Source organism: Abramis brama (assembly GCF_963993115.1).
Source record: "Abramis brama genome assembly, chromosome: 9".
In the NCBI taxonomy this organism is placed as follows: Eukaryota; Metazoa; Chordata; class Actinopteri; order Cypriniformes; family Leuciscidae; genus Abramis; species Abramis brama.
This window is the reverse complement of record NC_139971.1, coordinates 45,055,934-45,073,453: the sequence shown is the minus strand read 5'-3', so window position 1 is coordinate 45,073,453 and position 17,520 is coordinate 45,055,934. Positions and strand designations below refer to the sequence as shown.

At 47.9% G+C, this 17,520-nt stretch overlaps 1 protein-coding gene across 2 annotated transcripts in view; it reads left to right on the top strand.

Moving 5' to 3' along the window:
- usp8 (ubiquitin specific peptidase 8) overlaps nt 1–16,730 on the top strand; it is a 22,303-nt gene extending 5,573 nt beyond the window's left edge. Inside the window, exons 6-19 of one of the 2 annotated variants that reach the window (XM_084124191.1) lie at nt 1,080–1,122; nt 1,746–1,902; nt 2,760–2,922; nt 4,406–4,547; nt 5,266–5,471; nt 7,972–8,442; nt 10,898–10,972; nt 11,046–11,335; nt 12,122–12,340; nt 13,188–13,398; nt 13,571–13,807; nt 14,683–14,825; nt 15,648–15,780; nt 15,862–16,730. In XM_084124191.1, coding sequence (XP_083980317.1) covers nt 1,080–1,122; nt 1,746–1,902; nt 2,760–2,922; nt 4,406–4,547; nt 5,266–5,471; nt 7,972–8,442; nt 10,898–10,972; nt 11,046–11,335; nt 12,122–12,340; nt 13,188–13,398; nt 13,571–13,807; nt 14,683–14,825; nt 15,648–15,780; nt 15,862–16,020 — 2,649 coding nt within the window. In that variant the 3' untranslated portion in view covers nt 16,021–16,730. Of the gene's footprint in view, nt 1–1,076; nt 1,123–1,745; nt 1,903–2,759; nt 2,923–4,405; nt 4,548–5,265; nt 5,472–7,971; nt 8,443–10,897; nt 10,973–11,045; nt 11,336–12,121; nt 12,341–13,187; nt 13,399–13,570; nt 13,808–14,682; nt 14,826–15,647; nt 15,781–15,861 lie in introns of both variants that reach the window. The other variant, XM_084124190.1, reaches the window with a different exon arrangement.
- The last annotated feature ends 790 nt before the right edge of the window (nt 16,731–17,520 follow it).

Below are 17,520 nucleotides of genomic sequence, written 5' to 3'. Positions count from 1 at the left end.
TGCGGCTTTAGTGCAGGAGTGTGTCGGTGCAGGAGTGTGTCGGTGCAGGAGTGTGTCGGTGCAGGAGTGTGTCGGTGCAGGAGTGTGTCGGTGCAGGAGTGTGTCGGTGCAGGAGTGTGTCGGTGCAGGAGTGTGTCGGTGCAGGAGTGTGTCGGTGCAGGAGTGTGTCGGTGCAGGAGTGTGTCGGTGCAGGAGTGTGTCGGTGCAGGAGTGTGTCGGTGCAGTGATGCGGCTTTAGTGCAGGAGTGTGTCGGTGCAGGAGTGTGTCGGTGCAGTGATGCGGCTTTAGTGCAGGAGTGTGTCGGTGCAGGAGTGTGTCGGTGCAGGAGTGTGTCGGTGCAGTGATGCGGCTTTAGTGCAGGAGTGTGTCGGTGCAGGAGTGTGTCGGTGCAGGAGTGTAGGAGTGTGTCGGTGCAGGAGTGTGTCGGTGCAGGAGTGTGTCGGTGCAGGAGTGTGTCGGTGCAGGAGTGTGTCGGTGCAGGAGTGTGTCGGTGCAGGAGTGTGTCGGTGCAGGAGTGTAGGAGTGTGTCGGTGCAGGAGTGTGTCGGTGCAGGAGTGTGTCGGTGCAGGAGTGTGTCGGTGCAGGAGTGTGTCGGTGCAGGAGTGTGTCGGTGCAGGAGTGTGTCGGTGCAGGAGTGTGTCGGTGCAGGAGTGTGTCGGTGCAGGAGTGTGTCGGTGCAGGAGTGTGTCGGTGCAGGAGTGTGTCGGTGCAGGAGTGTGTCGGTGCAGTGATGCGGCTTTAGTGCAGGAGTGTGTCGGTGCAGGAGTGTGTCGGTGCAGGAGTGTGTCGGTGCACACACACTCCTCTAATCCAGTCTGAAACAAACCTTTAGAGGAGAATCTGCTCCACCTCTCAGCCAGACTCTGACACACTGAATCTGGCTACGAAAGGACAATAATAGTTCTTATCACATATTTCCTCCAGTTATTGACAGCCTGCTTTGGTAGTTTAACTAACAGCTCAATGTTCAAAGTTCACAGTTCACAGACATCATCAACATCATCATCATCATCATCAACATGCATGTTTTGAAGTGATGCGTTAATAATTAATTTTGCCTTTGTGTGTTTCACAGCAGGTTAAAGAGGAGCCCAACAGCAGTAAGACTGGATGTGATAAAGGTACCGTGCGCCACACACACACACACACACACACACACACACACACACACACACGTCCCGCTGGATTGTGGTACTCCTCTATGTTGTTTTGTGTTTGAGGGATGTTTGTCTCCCATCAGGAAACATCAGCGCGCACACACACACACACACACTCTCAGATTCTCTCACACACTTTTGTCACCACTGGCTTTTTGTCTTGTTTAGTCGGGGACATTTAATTTAATATTCAACAATATTATTGATCTCCTGACACCATTATATGAGAACTGAACTGAGCTGGACGATGACATCACGGTTTACTCCAGAGCGGATATATATATATATTATGAACTAAATTAATAACTTTTTTTAAAACAGAAATGAGCCATCTCTGAACTTACTTAAGCTGGACTGAGACGCTATTCTCTTCTAGAAACAAACTTTGCATTATTTTCCTGTTATCTTTGTAAAGCTGCTCTGAAACACTCTGTGTTGTAAAAGCGCTGTATAAATAAAGGTGATTTGACACACACACACACACACACACACACATATACATACACACACACACACACTCGCATGCTGGATTCTCGTACTCCTCTGTGTTGTGTGTGTGTGTGTGAGGGTTGTCTCTCTCCCGTCAGGAAGCATCAGCGCCGAGGGATTGTTCCGGATGATGAAGGATCCCAGTATCAGTGTGTTGGTGATGGACACTCGACCCAGTCAGGACTTCCAGGAGTCGCAGATGTGTGTCCCGTCGCAGACGTGTATCAGCGTACCGGAGGAGGCCGTGAGCCCGGGGTGAGTCTCCTGCACACACACACACACACACACACACACACACATTTGGCCATCTGAGATAATAGCATTTTACATGTTCCATAAAGTCAGCATGAAATAAATATCACAATAGTCTGATCGTAAGGGGTTCATTCATGCATGTTATTTTTATTTTTATGTTTTTGACCTGTTAAGGGCTTGTTAAACCCCGCCCCTTTCTTACAATCCACTCAAAGCTCCGCCTTCTTTTGTCTCAACATCCAGTCAACAACTGATGAACAGAACCAGTCCTACATTTTTTGTTTTCTTTAATGTGTTTCACTTGCATGTACGTCACAATACGGAAGAAAAAATCTGTTAGATTGCGCTTTAAAAAAATAATTAGGTAAATTGCTGCTAATTGGCTACGATGGCTGTTGGGTCATTTGACATGATTAAACAAAATATGCACATTGAAATTATCATTAAACTGAATGATAAAGGTATTTTCTCCGCTATTGTGTCGTATATCCGAGTAAAACACTTCTGGAACGAACAGATGTGGGCGGGGCTTGATTGTGTCTGTGGGGAATTGGTTGGATGGTTGTGGTTTGCTATTGGCTGATCTCATGTGAGTGACAGGTTAAAAGCCCCGCCCTCGTCATCAGAGAAGAGAAGAGATGCTACAAGAGGAAGATATTCTGACTCAAGATTATTAACACAATAATGATGTGCACCCATAAACCATTTAGAATAAATACTGAAAATATTTTAAATACTTTGATTTCATGGTGACTTTAAGAGAGAGCAAGTACATACTTTTTTATTAGTTTATCAGCTTCATCACCAGCCCTTCCTGCTCACACACATTAATACTCAGATGTGCTGGTAATCTCCAGGGTGACGGTGAATCAGATCGAGCTGAAGCTCCCAGCGGCGTCTCTGGAGGACTGGAAGCGCAGAGGGTTCGTGGATTACCTGGTTCTGCTGGACTGGTTCAGCTGCATCTCTGATCTCAGACTGGGAACCACTTTACAGAGTCTGAAGGATGCTCTCTATAAGGTACTGTAGCGCTGCAGGTCCCTGTGTGTGGCGTGTGCGTGGCTTGTGCATGACGTGTGCGTGTGTCTGACGTGTGCGTGTGTCTGACGTGTGCGTGGCGTGTGCCTGACGTGTGCGTGGCTTGTGCCTGACGTGTGCGCGGCGTGTGTGCCTGACGTGTGCGCGGCGTGTGCGCGGCGTGTGCCTGACGTGTGCGTTGCGTGTCTGACGTGTGCGCGGTGTGCCTGACGTGTGCCTGACATGTGTGTGACGTGTGCCTGACGTGTGCGTGTGCGTGTACGTGTGCCTGACGTGTGTGACGTGTGTGTGCGTGTACGTGTGCCTGACGTGTGCCTGACATGTGTGTGACGTGTGTGTGCGTGTGCCTTTGCCTGACGTGTGCCTGACATGTGTGTGACGTGTGCCTGACATGTGTGTGACGTGTGTGTGTGTGTGTGTGCGTGTGCCTGTGCCTGACGTGTGCGCGGCGTGCCTGACGTGTGTCTGACGTGTGCGCGGCGTGTGCCTGACGTGTGTGTGACGTGTGCGCGGCGTGTCTGACGTGTGCGCGGCGTGTGTGCGGCGTGTGTGCGTGTCTGACGTGTGTGCGTGTCTGACGTGTGCGCGGCGTGTGTCTGACGTGTGCGTGTGCCTGACGGGTGTCTGGCGTGTGCGTGGCGTTTGTCTGACGTGCGCGGCGTGTCTGACGTGCGCGCGCCGTGTGTGCGTGTCTGACGTGTGTGCGTGTGCCTGACGTGTGCGCGGCGTGTGTCTGACGTGTGCGTGTGCATGGCGTGTGCGTGTCTGACGTGTGTGCGTGTCTGACGTGTGTGCGTGTCTGACGTGTGTGCGTGTCTGACGTGTGTGCATGTGCCTGGCGTGTGCGCGGCGTCTCTGACGTGTGCGTGTGCCTGACGTGTGTCTGACGTGTGCGAGGCGTGTGTCTGACGTGTGCGTGTTCCTGACGTGTGTCTGACGTGTGCGTGCCGTGTGTCTGACGTGTGCGCGGCGTGTGTCTGACGTGTGCGTGTGTCTGACGTGTGTCTGACGTGTGCGTGCCGTGTGTCTGACGTGTGCGCGGCGTGTGTCTGACGTGTGCGTGTGTCTGACGTGTGCGTGCCGTGTGTCTGACGTGTGCGTGTGCCTGACGTGTGCGCGGCGTGTGTCTGACGTGTGCGTGTGCCTGACGTGTGCCTGACGTGTGCGCGCCGTGTGTCTGACGTGTGCGTGTGCCTGACGTGTGCGCGGCGTGTGTCTGACGTGTGCGTGTGCCTGACGTGTGTCTGACGTGTGCGTGCCGTGTGTCTGACGTGTGCGTGTGCCTGACGTGTGTCTGACGTGTGCGTGTGCCTGACGTGTGCGCGGCGTGTGTCTGACGTGTGCGCGGCGTGTGTCTGACGTGTGCGCGGCGTGTGTCTGACGTGTGCGCGGCGTGTGTCTGACGTGTGCATGGCGTGTGCGTGTGTCTGACGTGTGCGTGTCTGATGTGTGTGTGTGTGTGCAGTGGGACAGCAGTACGATCCTGCGCAGTGAGCCGCTGGTGCTGGAGGGAGGGTACGAGAACTGGCTGCTCTTTTACCCGATGTACACCAGCAACGCTAAAGTCAAGCCGCCCAGACAGCAGGAGTCCAGCGCGCTGCCCCAGCGTGAGTCTCACACACTCCATACTGTGTCTTGATGCATTACCCTTCAAAAACGCTTAGATATGTAGTAGTTATAACCAGGGTTTGAAATTAACACACGCCAACCTGCCAAATGCGTATAAATCGACTGTGGCGGGAAACGCTGTCAAATCACGAGCCAATTTGGCGTTACTTATTACAAATCTGCACAGATTTAGCCCAAATACTCATGAGTCATGATATATTAATACAGCGTATTGCTCAGAATCTGCTCATATCTGCTTACTCGAACACACACGTCACTACGCAACTAATAACGGAGCGCTTGTTCATTTGCACTGAAGCAATAGCGCAGATTAAAAAGCATTTGGTGAACAGAAAACACATTATTTTCCAACAACCTAATTTTTTTTAATGTTCTTTGTACTGTATTGATCTGTGCACCTAAAACACATTTTTGGTGGAAAGCATGAGGATGAAAGAGGAAGAGGAGATGCTGGATGACAGGACTTTATTTGAATAAGAAATGAATGTATGAAATCCAAATTTCATAATAAATAAATAAATAAAGGCTATATTCTGTATATATAAGCTGTGACGTATTTAATCTGGTTCATTTCTTTTCTTTTTATTTTGGCTAGTAGAAGTTCTGAATGGCCGGTAACTTAAACATTTAGTCGCCAAATTGGCTGGTGAGTGAAAAAGTAAATTTTAACCCTGATTGTCTTTGCTGTGATTTCAGTGAACTTCACGTACCCGTCGCTGGAGGAGCCCAAGCCTGTGATCGAGTGTGAAGAGCCTGAGCCTGCGCAGATCAACGGCTCAACTGTGACCCAGGACCCGCCCGCAGAACCGCTCGCTAGCACACACACGCCACACACACCACACACACCCCTCGCTCAGCCCGCCGCCACTGACGCCGCCGCCTCACCCAGACACACTCCACAGGTGAGTCTCACACACTCCCAACACTCACTGCCTACGTTTACATGCAACCAAATAATCCGTTAGTAATGGCACTGACGGCTCAAATCGCACTGAAAAGCCTTCATGTAAAACGCCTTAATCGATCCGACTGAGCTCGATCCCAATGAGATTTCGATCGGATTGAAAGGGGTTTATTCCTTTTCTAATCCGATCGAGAGAACATGTGAACACTTGATCGGATTGAAACCGAAACTGAAAGGAATGACGTAGAAATACAGAATGACGTAGAAATGGCGTAATGACGCAGAAATGGCGTAATGACGTAGAAATGGCGTAATGACGTAGAAATAGCGCAATGACGTAGAAATAGCGCAATGACGTAGAAATAGCGTAATGATGTAGAAATGGCGTAATGACGCAGAAATAGCGCAATGACGTAGAAATAGCGCAATGACGTAGAAATAGCGTAATGATGTAGAAATGGCGTAATGACGCAGAAATAGCGCAATGATGTAGAAATAGCGCAATGACGTAGAAATAGCGTAATGACGCAGAAATGGCGTAATGACGCAGAAATGGCGTAATGACGTAGAAATAGCGTAATGACGTAGAAATAGCGCAATGACGTAGAAATAGCGTAATGATGTAGAAATATCGCAATGATGTAGAAATAGCGCAATGACGTAGAAATAGCGTAATGAAATAGCGTAATGATGTAGAAATAGCGTAATGATGTAGAAATAGCGTAATGATGTAGAAATATCGCAATGACGTAGAAATAGCGTAATGAAATAGCGTAATGATGTAGAAATATCGCAATGATGTAGAAATAGCGTAATGATGTAGAAATATCGCAATGACGTAGAAACAGCGTAATGAAATAGCGTAATGACGTAGAAATATCGCAGTGACATAGAAATAGCGTAATGAAATAGCGTAATGATGTAGAAATAGCGTAATGACGTAGAAATAGCGTAATGAAAGCGTAATGACGTAGAAATATCGCAATGACGTAGAAATAGTGTAATGAAATAGCGTAATGATGTAGAATAGCGCAATGATGTAGAAATAGCGTAATGATGTAGAAATATCGCAATGACGTAGAAATAGCGTAATGAAATAGCGTAATGACGTAGAAATATCGCAATGACGTAGAAATAGCGTAATGAAATAGCGCAATGATGTAGCAATATCGCAATGACGTAGAAATAGCGTAATGAAATAGCGTAATGACTTAGAAATAGCGTAATGATGTAGAAATAGCGCAATGACGTGTGACGCGCTGAACGAGCTGTCCTCCTGATGAATAAAGTGTGGTATAAACGAGTGTGTCGTCCTCCTATAATCCTCCTCTTCTGCGTGTGTGAAGTGGAGCAGGACGACGGCCCTCCAGTGCTGCTTCAGACGCTCACACACACACACGACTGGTTTTGGGCATTTTTACTGTGTGATCAATATTAGCAGCGGCACAAATAAAGAACTGTAGGAGAACAGTTATTATGCGCAGACATCAGGAAACTCTGTATATTCGTGCGGTGAGCGCATGACAAAACATCTATTCTGATTTGAAGCTTGTGATATAAACACACACATCAACCAGATCTCATGTTTAGCGTTCATGCTAACACTACGCTCAGATTCATCAATCGGGATGAATTCAGTCTGATTAAAAACAAAAGTTGTGCATGTAAACGTAGTCAGTGATTCTCACAGACACAAATAGGAGTTCAACGGATCGCAGTTGATCGTGACGCGTACGGACCAGCTTCCCCACGGTTCGCACGCATGCGGTTCGCGGATTAACTGCTAAATTTAACCATCATAGAGTAAGAGTTTATAATTTGGACGTGTTTTGTCTTGCCAGGGACTCGTGCGTTATCTGTGCGCACAGCCACACACACCCGAGGCGTCCTTGAACGTTTCCTTGCCCTTTAACAGACACATACACACAAAATTATGTCTAAATACCCGTCTCGGCAAGTATTCTCTCGGTTATGTCATAAATGAACAGTTGAGGAAGAAACCGGATGCGTGTCCGTATATTCGGTCCGTGCTGTCGGTCTTAAAGTGACGGCAGCCTAATATTCCTGCTGTTTCCTGTGTTATTAATGTTCATAAAACAACAAAATACAGCTTTAACAAAGATGAAACTATTTAATTTCTACAGTGAGCAAATAATGTTATTTTACATTTAGGCTTAATTATTAATTCCTGTACCTGAACACTACTGTTAGACTTGGTAACTTTATTTAATATTCATCTCTGCTTGCAATTTCTGTGTTTGTTCTTGTTTTATTACTGACTGTTCACTTGTCTTTAATAATGTTTGAACTTTTTTAGTTTCACACACTCATAGAAGTTACATAATATGTATATATAATTATTATTATTTATTTTTTGCTGATCTGAAAAAAAGATCCGATCCGTGGCTCAAAAAGTGTAAATGTTCTGAACTGAGAGTTTTGTGATCCGTCGCACCACTAACTCACACACACACACACACATCTCAACCGTCCCTCAGGTGGACCGCACGAAGAAGCCCTCGGTGAAGCTGCCGGCGAGTGTGAAGACCAGCGACGAGCCTCCGGTTAGCGACGGCCCTGCGGTGCCCAACGGCCTGGTTCTGCCGGACCGCTCCACCAAACCCACCGGACCCACCGGACCCCTGAGCGACCCGTCCCGAGCCCTGAGCGAAGAGGAGCGCCGGGAGATCCAGGCCAAGACCCTCAGCCTGATGGAGACGGCCCGGAGAGAGCAGGAGCAGCGCAGGAGAGAGAGAGAGAGAGAGGCGGCCGAGAGACACCAGCGGGAACAGGAGGATGAGGAGGAGAAGAGGAAGAGGCTGGAGAGACAGAAAGCAGAAGAAGAGCAGGATCCGGGAGATCGAGTGGATCGAGACGAGAAGGAGAAGAGCAGGAGAACACAGAAGGACGTCACACTCGACCCTGCCATGAAGAGCATGTCTCTGGACTCGCATGTGCCCTCGAGTGCTGTGAGTGACTTACACACACACACACACACACACACACACACACACACACACACACACACACACACACACACACTAACCCGACCCCTAAACCTACCCATCTCACACACACACACACACACACACACACACACACTAACCCGACCCCTAAACCTACCCATCTCACACACACACACACACACACACTAACCCGACCCCTAAACCTACCCATCTCACACACACACACACACACACACTAACCCGACCCCTAAACCTACCCATCTCACACACACACACACACACACACTAACCCGACCCCTAAACCTACCCATCTCTCACACACACACACACACACCCACCCATCTCACACACACACACACACCCACACCCACCCATCTCACACACACACACACACACTAACCCGACCCCTAAACCTACCCATCTCACACACACACACACACACACACTAACCCGACCCCTAAACCTACCCATCTCACACACACACACACACACACTAACCCGACCCCTAAACCTACCCATCTCACACACACACACACACACTAACCCGACCCCTAAACCTACCCATCTCTCACACACACACACACACACCCACCCATCTCACACACACACACACACCCACACCCACCCATCTCACACACACACACACACACTAACCCGACCCCTAAACCTACCCATCTCTCACACACACACACACCCACACCCACCCATCTCACACACCCACACCCACCCATCTCACACACCCACCCATCTCACACACACACACACACACACCCACACCCACCCATCTCACACACACACCCACACACTAACCCGACCCCTAAACCTACCCATCTCTCTCACACACACACACACACCCACCCACCCATCTCACACACACACCCACACCCACACACTAACCCGACCCCTAAACCTACCCATCTCTCACACACACACACTAACCCGACCCCTAAACCTACCCATCTCACACACACACACACACACACCCACCCATCTCTCACACACACACACACACACACTAACCCGACCCCTAAACCTACCCAACACACACACACACACTAACCCCGACCCCTAAACCTACCCAACACACACACACACACACACACACACTAACCCCGACCCCTAAACCTACCCAACACACACACACACACACACACACACTAACCCGACCCATCACACAAAACTTTCTGCATTTTTAAATTTTCAAAAAACATCAAGTATGAATAAACAAAACAACTTGGTCTGATTTATAAGCGGTTTTCCTCGTGGACCAGATTTTGTCCACATAACGTCAACACACACACTTGTTTACATACACACTCCGGCAGAAGCTCAAAGGTGCTGCATGTAACCTTCTCACTCTACTAAAGCATAATACGTTTGCACACACTGAGGAGTCATGCTGAGTCCACACACTCGTCTCTGGAACACACCAGTTATTTTACTCTGGAATGTGTGTGTGTGTGTGTTTTGCTCTGTGAAACTGCACGATGCCGATCTTCATTGTTCACCGCGCTCGTTCCTGTTGCGTGTCTCAGACTGGCGGCCGTGTGAGCGTCGAGTCTGAGGAGGCGGGGTGGGAGAAACCACGATCTCCAGTAATCCGAGTAAAAAAAAAAGTTCAGATTTAGTTTTCCTAAAGATATCCAAGCTCGATGTTAGAGTGGAGAAGAGAGTATGGGCTGCACTGCTGGAACAGTGATCAGGAGGACGAGCTCTGAGGTCAGCGGAGCAGGAGCGCTGTCAGGAAGGTCCAGTTGGTCACCTGATCTGAGCAGCCGCAGTAGAGACTCGCTTGAGGTCGAGTGAGGCGAGTGTGGACATCAGCAGCCGAGGCTTCTCTAAGGGGATGATGAGGTCTCCCAGAGCTACGAGGAGGACCGTCCTCAGGGAAGGGTGGAGGAGCACATCACACTCCTCCTGGGGGACGACAGAGTGGATTTTACTTGTGATAGTAATTGAATGCGATTCAAATGAGCTGTTGTCACACAGAGTCGAATGACTAGAAATAGATGTAATGAAATGGCAGTTCCAGAGGCCGATGGGAAACGAGAGTAATGTACTAGAAGATGAAAAGCACGCTGGTTGTTCGGATTGCACTTCCTCCCACGTGTGACATTAGATTTACGCATGCTAGTAATAGTAGGGATCTGGAAGCACGTAGTGAAGAGAGGTCTCAAACAGAGAGATGAGAACAAGTGTAGAAGAGGAAGGAAAGTAACACTCGAGTGCTTGTGTGTGTCGCTGCTCGGCGGAGGCTCGTACGCAGGGTTAGAATCACACGATACCAAAGCCTGACATCCTCCTCAAGAGACAACAGAAGATTTACACACTTAGGGACAATCTTATGAACGTCTCGGAATTTCTTTTTCTGATGATAAATGGAGTGTTGGTAAAATGAACGATATCACAACACTTCAGCAGGAGGTAATGTGTGTGTGTGTGTGTGTGTGTGTTTCAGAGGGAGTCTCTAATGAGAGCACACAGTGAGGAGATGGGCCGAACCGTACCTGGGCTGCCGGACGGCTGGATGAAGGTAAGAGGAAACAGCAGCAAGTGTGTGTGTGTGTGTGTGTGTGTGTGTGTAACGCTAATGTTCTGCTCTGCAGTTTCTGGACACGGTGACGGGCACCTACAGGTATTACCACTCGCCCACCAACCGCGTGCACCTGTACCCTCCCGAGGTCAACGCGCCTCAGGGCCCGATCCAGCCCAGCTCAGCCGGAGCCCAGCCGGAGCCGGAGAGAGAGAGAGAGACGGAGCGAGAGAAGCAGAGAGAGAGGGAGAGAGAGAGAGATCAGTCTAAACTCAAGCGCTCGTACTCGTCTCCAGACATCAGCCAGGAGCTCAACGAGACCAGGAGACCAGCAGCCGTGCCCACGGTCAACAGAGAGAACAAGTACGAGCACGCTCACACGCACACACACACACACACACACACACACACACTCCTGCAGCCGTGCCCACGGTCAACAGAGAGAACAAGTACGAGCACGCTCACACACACACACACTCACACACACACACACAACACTGGTGTTTTTTTTAAATCGCTCATTTGAAAGTGAAACTAAAAGTCGCACGGGTGTTCATAGCGGAGCGAGAGTTTTAAATAATTCCTACTATAGGAAAGAACTGAAAGCGTTAGCTCTGTCCTGCTGGCGCCGTGGACGCGCACCGCTATGAATGCCTGTGCGGACGTGCGACTTTTAGTTTCACTTTCAAATTAGCGATTAAATAGGCGCTTTTACATTTCGCTTTGACACCAAATGTTCCTCCGTTGTCTAGTCATTCGCTCCTCGCCCTCGTGATGATGAGATCTGAGTCCTGCTGATCTGTGCTGCGACTCGCTCAGCTCACGGTTTATTACACAGACACGTTCAGTTTTAACTGTGGTGTGTGTTCTCCAACTGAACTAAATTATTTCATAAAATAAATAAATCTAATCGACGGTGGCGGTGCCGCGGCGCGCAAGTGATGAAGCCGGTGTTGCTTCTGAACATCAGTAACACCATCAACACTGACTATTGTAGCAAGCCTAATACACACACACACTCATGGACATACACAATCGTGTACACACACACACTTTCACGCACGCACACACACACACACACAGCAACCTTATTTTTTAAATTGTATGTAAAATGTAAACCCATGCTGCGTGTGTGTGTGTGTGTGTCAGGCCTCTGACAGCCTCCTATAAGACAGTGGAGATCTCCCGCCCGTCTGCTGCTAAGATCCGGAACCTGAACCCGGTGTTCGGGGGTCAGGGGCCGTTACTAACGGGCCTCCGTAACCTTGGCAACACCTGCTACATGAACTCCATCCTCCAGTGTCTGTGTAACACCGTTGCCATGGCGGAGTATTTCAACAGGAACTACTATCAGGACGACATCAACAGGTATGACATCACTCTGGTCTAGTGTGGTCAAAAGTACCGACTTCGGTAACAAGTCGATACTGAAATGTAAAAAATGTGCCGCTTTGAGCGGGATCATGAACACCTCTGATTGGCCGTTGTTCACGAGCTCATCAGATATGTCTGTGATTGGCTACAATGATCAGCGCACGGGAGTGTTTGAGAGCTATCAGCGCACCGGTCCTGCGTGTGTGTGTGTGTGTGTGTGTGTGTGTGCGCGCTCGCTGAAGAGCCTCATCGATGTACCAGGCTGTGAACGACGGGCCTCGGCTCCCCGTAATACGACATGCGTTCCCCTGAAAACCTGATTTGTGAAATTTTGGGGGGTCTCAAAAAATGTAGTGTGTTATTTTGACGTGTAACTTCAGTTTTGTGTAATGGGATCATCGTGGATTATTATGTGTAAAAAAGCAAAAATATCATTCATTCATGCGTGACGGCGATTGAAACCTAATTCACTTCAATAAAGACTTGACATGCTCTTCCTGTCCTGAGCATCAGGTGTGGTGGCGCTGCAGACTGCACTCATGTTTAGTACGTGTTAACTCAGAGATTCAAGGCCACTGACCTCACTCTGTGTGAAGGGAAGGCATGCTGCGGCTGGTCTGCGTGACTCTCGATGTCTGAGGCTGAGCGGACGAATCAGTGCTTCTGTAGCCTGACCAGTAATTCAACCGCTGTTCATGTGAACTCAGAGACAGTGGCTGTTTGACCCGTCAGTGTGTGTTGATGAAGTATAATAGGGTAAATCCTGTATAGTGCTTGGATAAAGCAAGTAGTGCATACGTGACGTGACACTGTGTGTGTGTGTGTGTGTGTGTGTGTGCAGGGCTAATATCCTGGGCCACAAGGGCGAGGTGGCGGAGGAGTTCAGCGTGCTCATGAAGGCGCTGTGGTTGGGTCAGTATAAGATCATCAGCCCGCAGGACTTTAAAGGAACAATCTGTAAAATCAACAGCCGCTTCTCGAGCTTCGAGCATCAGGACTCACAGGAGCTGCTGCTGTTCCTCATGGACGGGCTGCACGAGGACCTCAACAAGGTGTGTGTGAACGCCAGACACACACACACTCACACACACACTCACTAATAATGTTTGATGGGAACGCCAGGAAAAAAACGAGTGTCATGTTGAACAGAAAGACGCTAAAGCCTGTCGCTCTCTCTCTCTCTCTCTCTCTCTCACACACATACACACTCTCTCTCTCCGTCAGGCGGATAAGCGCAGAGGTTATAAGGAGGAGGACATCGATCACCTGGATGACGTGAGCGCTGCGGATCTGGCCTGGTCCAAACACAAGCTCCTGAACGAGTCCATCATCGTGGCTCTGTTCCAGGGCCAGTTCAAGTCCACGGTGCAGTGCATGAGCTGCCAGCACAAGTCCCGCACCTTCGAGACCTTCATGTACCTCACGCTGGAGATGACGGCTAGCAGCAAGTGCTCTCTGCAGGTCTCTCACACACACACACACACACACACACACACACACTCACACACAGGTGTTTGCACTTTAAATGCAAATGAGCTGCTGCTCCCAGCACAGGGGGCGGAGCTTCAAGAGCTTGTGTCCTTTTACACTGAACATTTAAAAAACGTTTAGCCTTTTATGTTCAAACCGGAGTCGGACGATGATGGAGAGACTCAAGAAGAAGTGACAACATGTAGAAGCAACAGGACATTTCTGAATGGTCAGGCTAGTTGATGACTTTATGAAGCTGATGTGGAGTTATCTATCTTCTAGTCATTGATTAGCATATTCTATCATGATAATCTATAAATCGTGTTCGGGGGCGGGGTTTATGTAAATTCTAGGGTTTGTGATGTCACTAACCCGGGAGGAATGTGGTGTAGTCTCTACCAGCCGTTTGTTGTAGTCCTTAAAAAGCGATTTCTGTAAAAGTAAATCTCTCCCTTTGCTTTGAACTTTGAGCGCTGTAACTTTGCAGATGTTGTTTATGATCAAACAGCAACATTACACACTAACTAAAGTTAGAGAAGTCAAATCATACTCAACCAGCCCTTTAACAGATCACCGCCTCTGCGTGGGAAGTGGCGTACGAGCCCAGCAACGGTTATACCCGAGCCCTGTGTGTTCAGCGCCTCAGAGCGGCTCCACTCCTGATGTTCACACACTCCCTGAAGAACTGAACACTGAGATTTGTTCATAAGCGCTTTTGTCGTCTGTCACTGTAATGCTCAAGCTCTGATCGACTTGTTATAGTTGTGACTTCGCTATAATAGTGTATGTCCTGCGTCAGGTGTCCATCTGAGCTCACACTGCCTTCTCGTGTGTGTGTGTGTGTGTGTGTGTGTGTGTGTGTCCAGGACTGTCTGAAGCTGTTCCATAAAGAGGAGCGTTTGACCGACAGCAACCGCTTCTACTGCCGCCACTGTAAGACACACCGAGACGCCATCAAGAAGATGCAGATCTGGAAGCTTCCGCCCATCCTGCTGGTGCACCTGAAGCGGTGCGTGCCGTCTCGGGTGACCCTTAACCCTAGGGTGACCTTTAACCCCCAGGGCTCGTAGTGTCGGGCACACAGGGGTCACACTGTTTTATTTTTTATTTCAATGTTATTATTGTACTATATTTTAGTTTGATAATGTTTTTTTATTTATTATTTTGTATTTTTAGGGGATTTTATGGTACTAAATTATATTTATTCACTTTTTGAGCATAGACCTGACAATGTCCAGCTTAAACTGGTAAATCTTGAACACTTTAGAGCGACAGACTGAAGTTTGATCTCTTCTCAAAGACGACACGTGGCAGATTATTGCTGAAGAGAAAAGTTTTAAAAAGTGAACAGAGTTACAGAATTTTACGTTTATTGTTATGAAAAATGTGCAAAAATACTATTTTAAATTTTTGTATGAAATATATATATTTTCAGAAATATGTTTTACTCTAAAACGGTGATAAAATCAAAGCCATAAATCTAAACAAGTTGTGTTCCAAATGTGAGCCTGATATCTCAGTAAATGATCTTCAGAGAGTGTGTTCGGCTGCAGTACCGAACGCCTCCACTAGAGGAAACTCGACTCATTCATTTCCAATGCGCTCATTATTGATCACGAGGAGCTCGAGTGACTGTTCGTTTCAGGACCATTAAACCTGTTCGAATGTCCATGATTGTGTGTGTGTGTGTGTGTGTGTGTGTGTGTGTGTGTGTTCACACAGCAAGTGCCAGAATCTTTACCAAGTTTTTTACGATTCCGAAAAAAAATAATTTAACCCGAACCCTTTTGGTCAAAAAGCCGTGAAACGTGTTGTTGTGTGTTTGCACCAGGTTTAAGTACGACGGCCGGTGGCGTGAGAAGCTGCAGACGCTGGTGGATTTCCCGCTGGATAATCTGGACCTGTCGCAGTACGTCATCGGGCCCAAACACAACCTGAAGAAGTACAACCTGTACGGCGTATCTGTGAGTACCCGACCTCACACACACACACACACACACACGCGAACATGTTCCGGACGCTGTAACGTGTGTTCTCCTCCGCAGAATCACTACGGCGGGATGGACGGCGGCCATTACACGGCGTACTGCAAGAACCCGCTCAAGCAGCGCTGGTTCAAGTTCGACGATCACGAGGTTTCCGAGATCTCGGCCGCCAACGTTCGCTCGGCCGCCGCATACATCTTCTTCTACTCCTCCCTGTGATGGGAGAGCGACAGCTCGTCACCGTGGCGACCGGGTGATTGACACACTGTGGGCGGAGCTGACACTTATTGACACCTCTGCTGATGGATCGCGTCTCTCTCTCTCTCTCTCCTTCTCTCTCTCGCTCTCTCTGGGCGATACAGTAATCCTGTAGGATTGTAACAGGGATCCCAACGCATTCGGAGCGTCGGCCTGATGTGTCACGTGACATGATTTAGACGGACATGTGTGAGATTAGCCGTCAGTATACGCGCACTATAATCCAAACCGCTCATTAGACGTGTATCCGCCGCTTAGAGACGCGTTTAATTTATTTATACGGTGACCAAATCCTGCAGTCCTGGTGCTGCCAGATCCGGGAGAACCCGATCCCGACTCCTTCCTGTTTAAACTACAGTGGACATCTTGCTACGCTTCGGCCCTGTGCTATAGGCTAGTGATCCGCTAATCAGTGCAATAACCCTCATTCATCAAACCCGATCAGTGACGCACTACATGTGTATCATCTCTGTACTAATACTGCTCTGGATCGAGTGTGTAGTGATGCACACACACACACACACACACACGTCACATGATGGAAACTGCTCTCGAGATTCTGATGGACCGAGTCAATCTCTCACCTGGTTTCTTATCATATTAAGTGCATTCTTTAAATCCATGTATTAGCTTATAAACATTATACATGCATAAATAAAGACATAAACACACGTGTGCTTTGAGTCTTCTGTGTAACACTGACTGTGTGTGTGTGTGTGTGTGTGTGAGTTTGTAATATGACTGTATCTCAGCGGGATTGTGGGTTCAAGACTTACAGATCAAGATTATAATAATCTAGTGATTCGGTTCTAAGATAAACGCTTATTAAGTATCAGTAAGTAAAACAATCATAAAACAAAGAAAATGTATATCTTACAATTATCGTGAGGTGAAAATGAGGATCTTCTGCCAGTCCTTCAGAGAACAGCGTGTGGCGCGCTTGAGCAAATCTAATTTAGAGGAGCTTCTTATAAAATTGGGAGCGGCTGTGCAACAATTTGATAGAAAAAAGTTTTATTGTATATTATGTTTCTAGAATTCTAGTTTTAATGAAAAGCCAGGGTCTTATGGGAGGCTTCGGACTCCCTCAATTCCAACACTGGTTTTCTGTCGTGTTGAACAGGATTGATAAAACTGATAATCTGATTGGACAAGCCAATGTGAACGTTTGATATGCATTCTATAAATATTACATTTCTTAAACAGTTATGCTAATTCATCTGATCTTGTCACATGACTTCCACACTCATCCACCATCATATATGTAGAATTAGGCTATTTATAGCCTACATATTTTTAGTGTCATTAATGTCAAAATACTAAGTAAAGTAATTCATTTAAAATAAAAGATTCATCTGAAAGGTTTACGTTAACGTTACATATTTAATTGCCCCTATTTTAAACTGAAGATATGTCATGATTGAAACACTATGAAATCAAATGAGATGATTTTACACAATT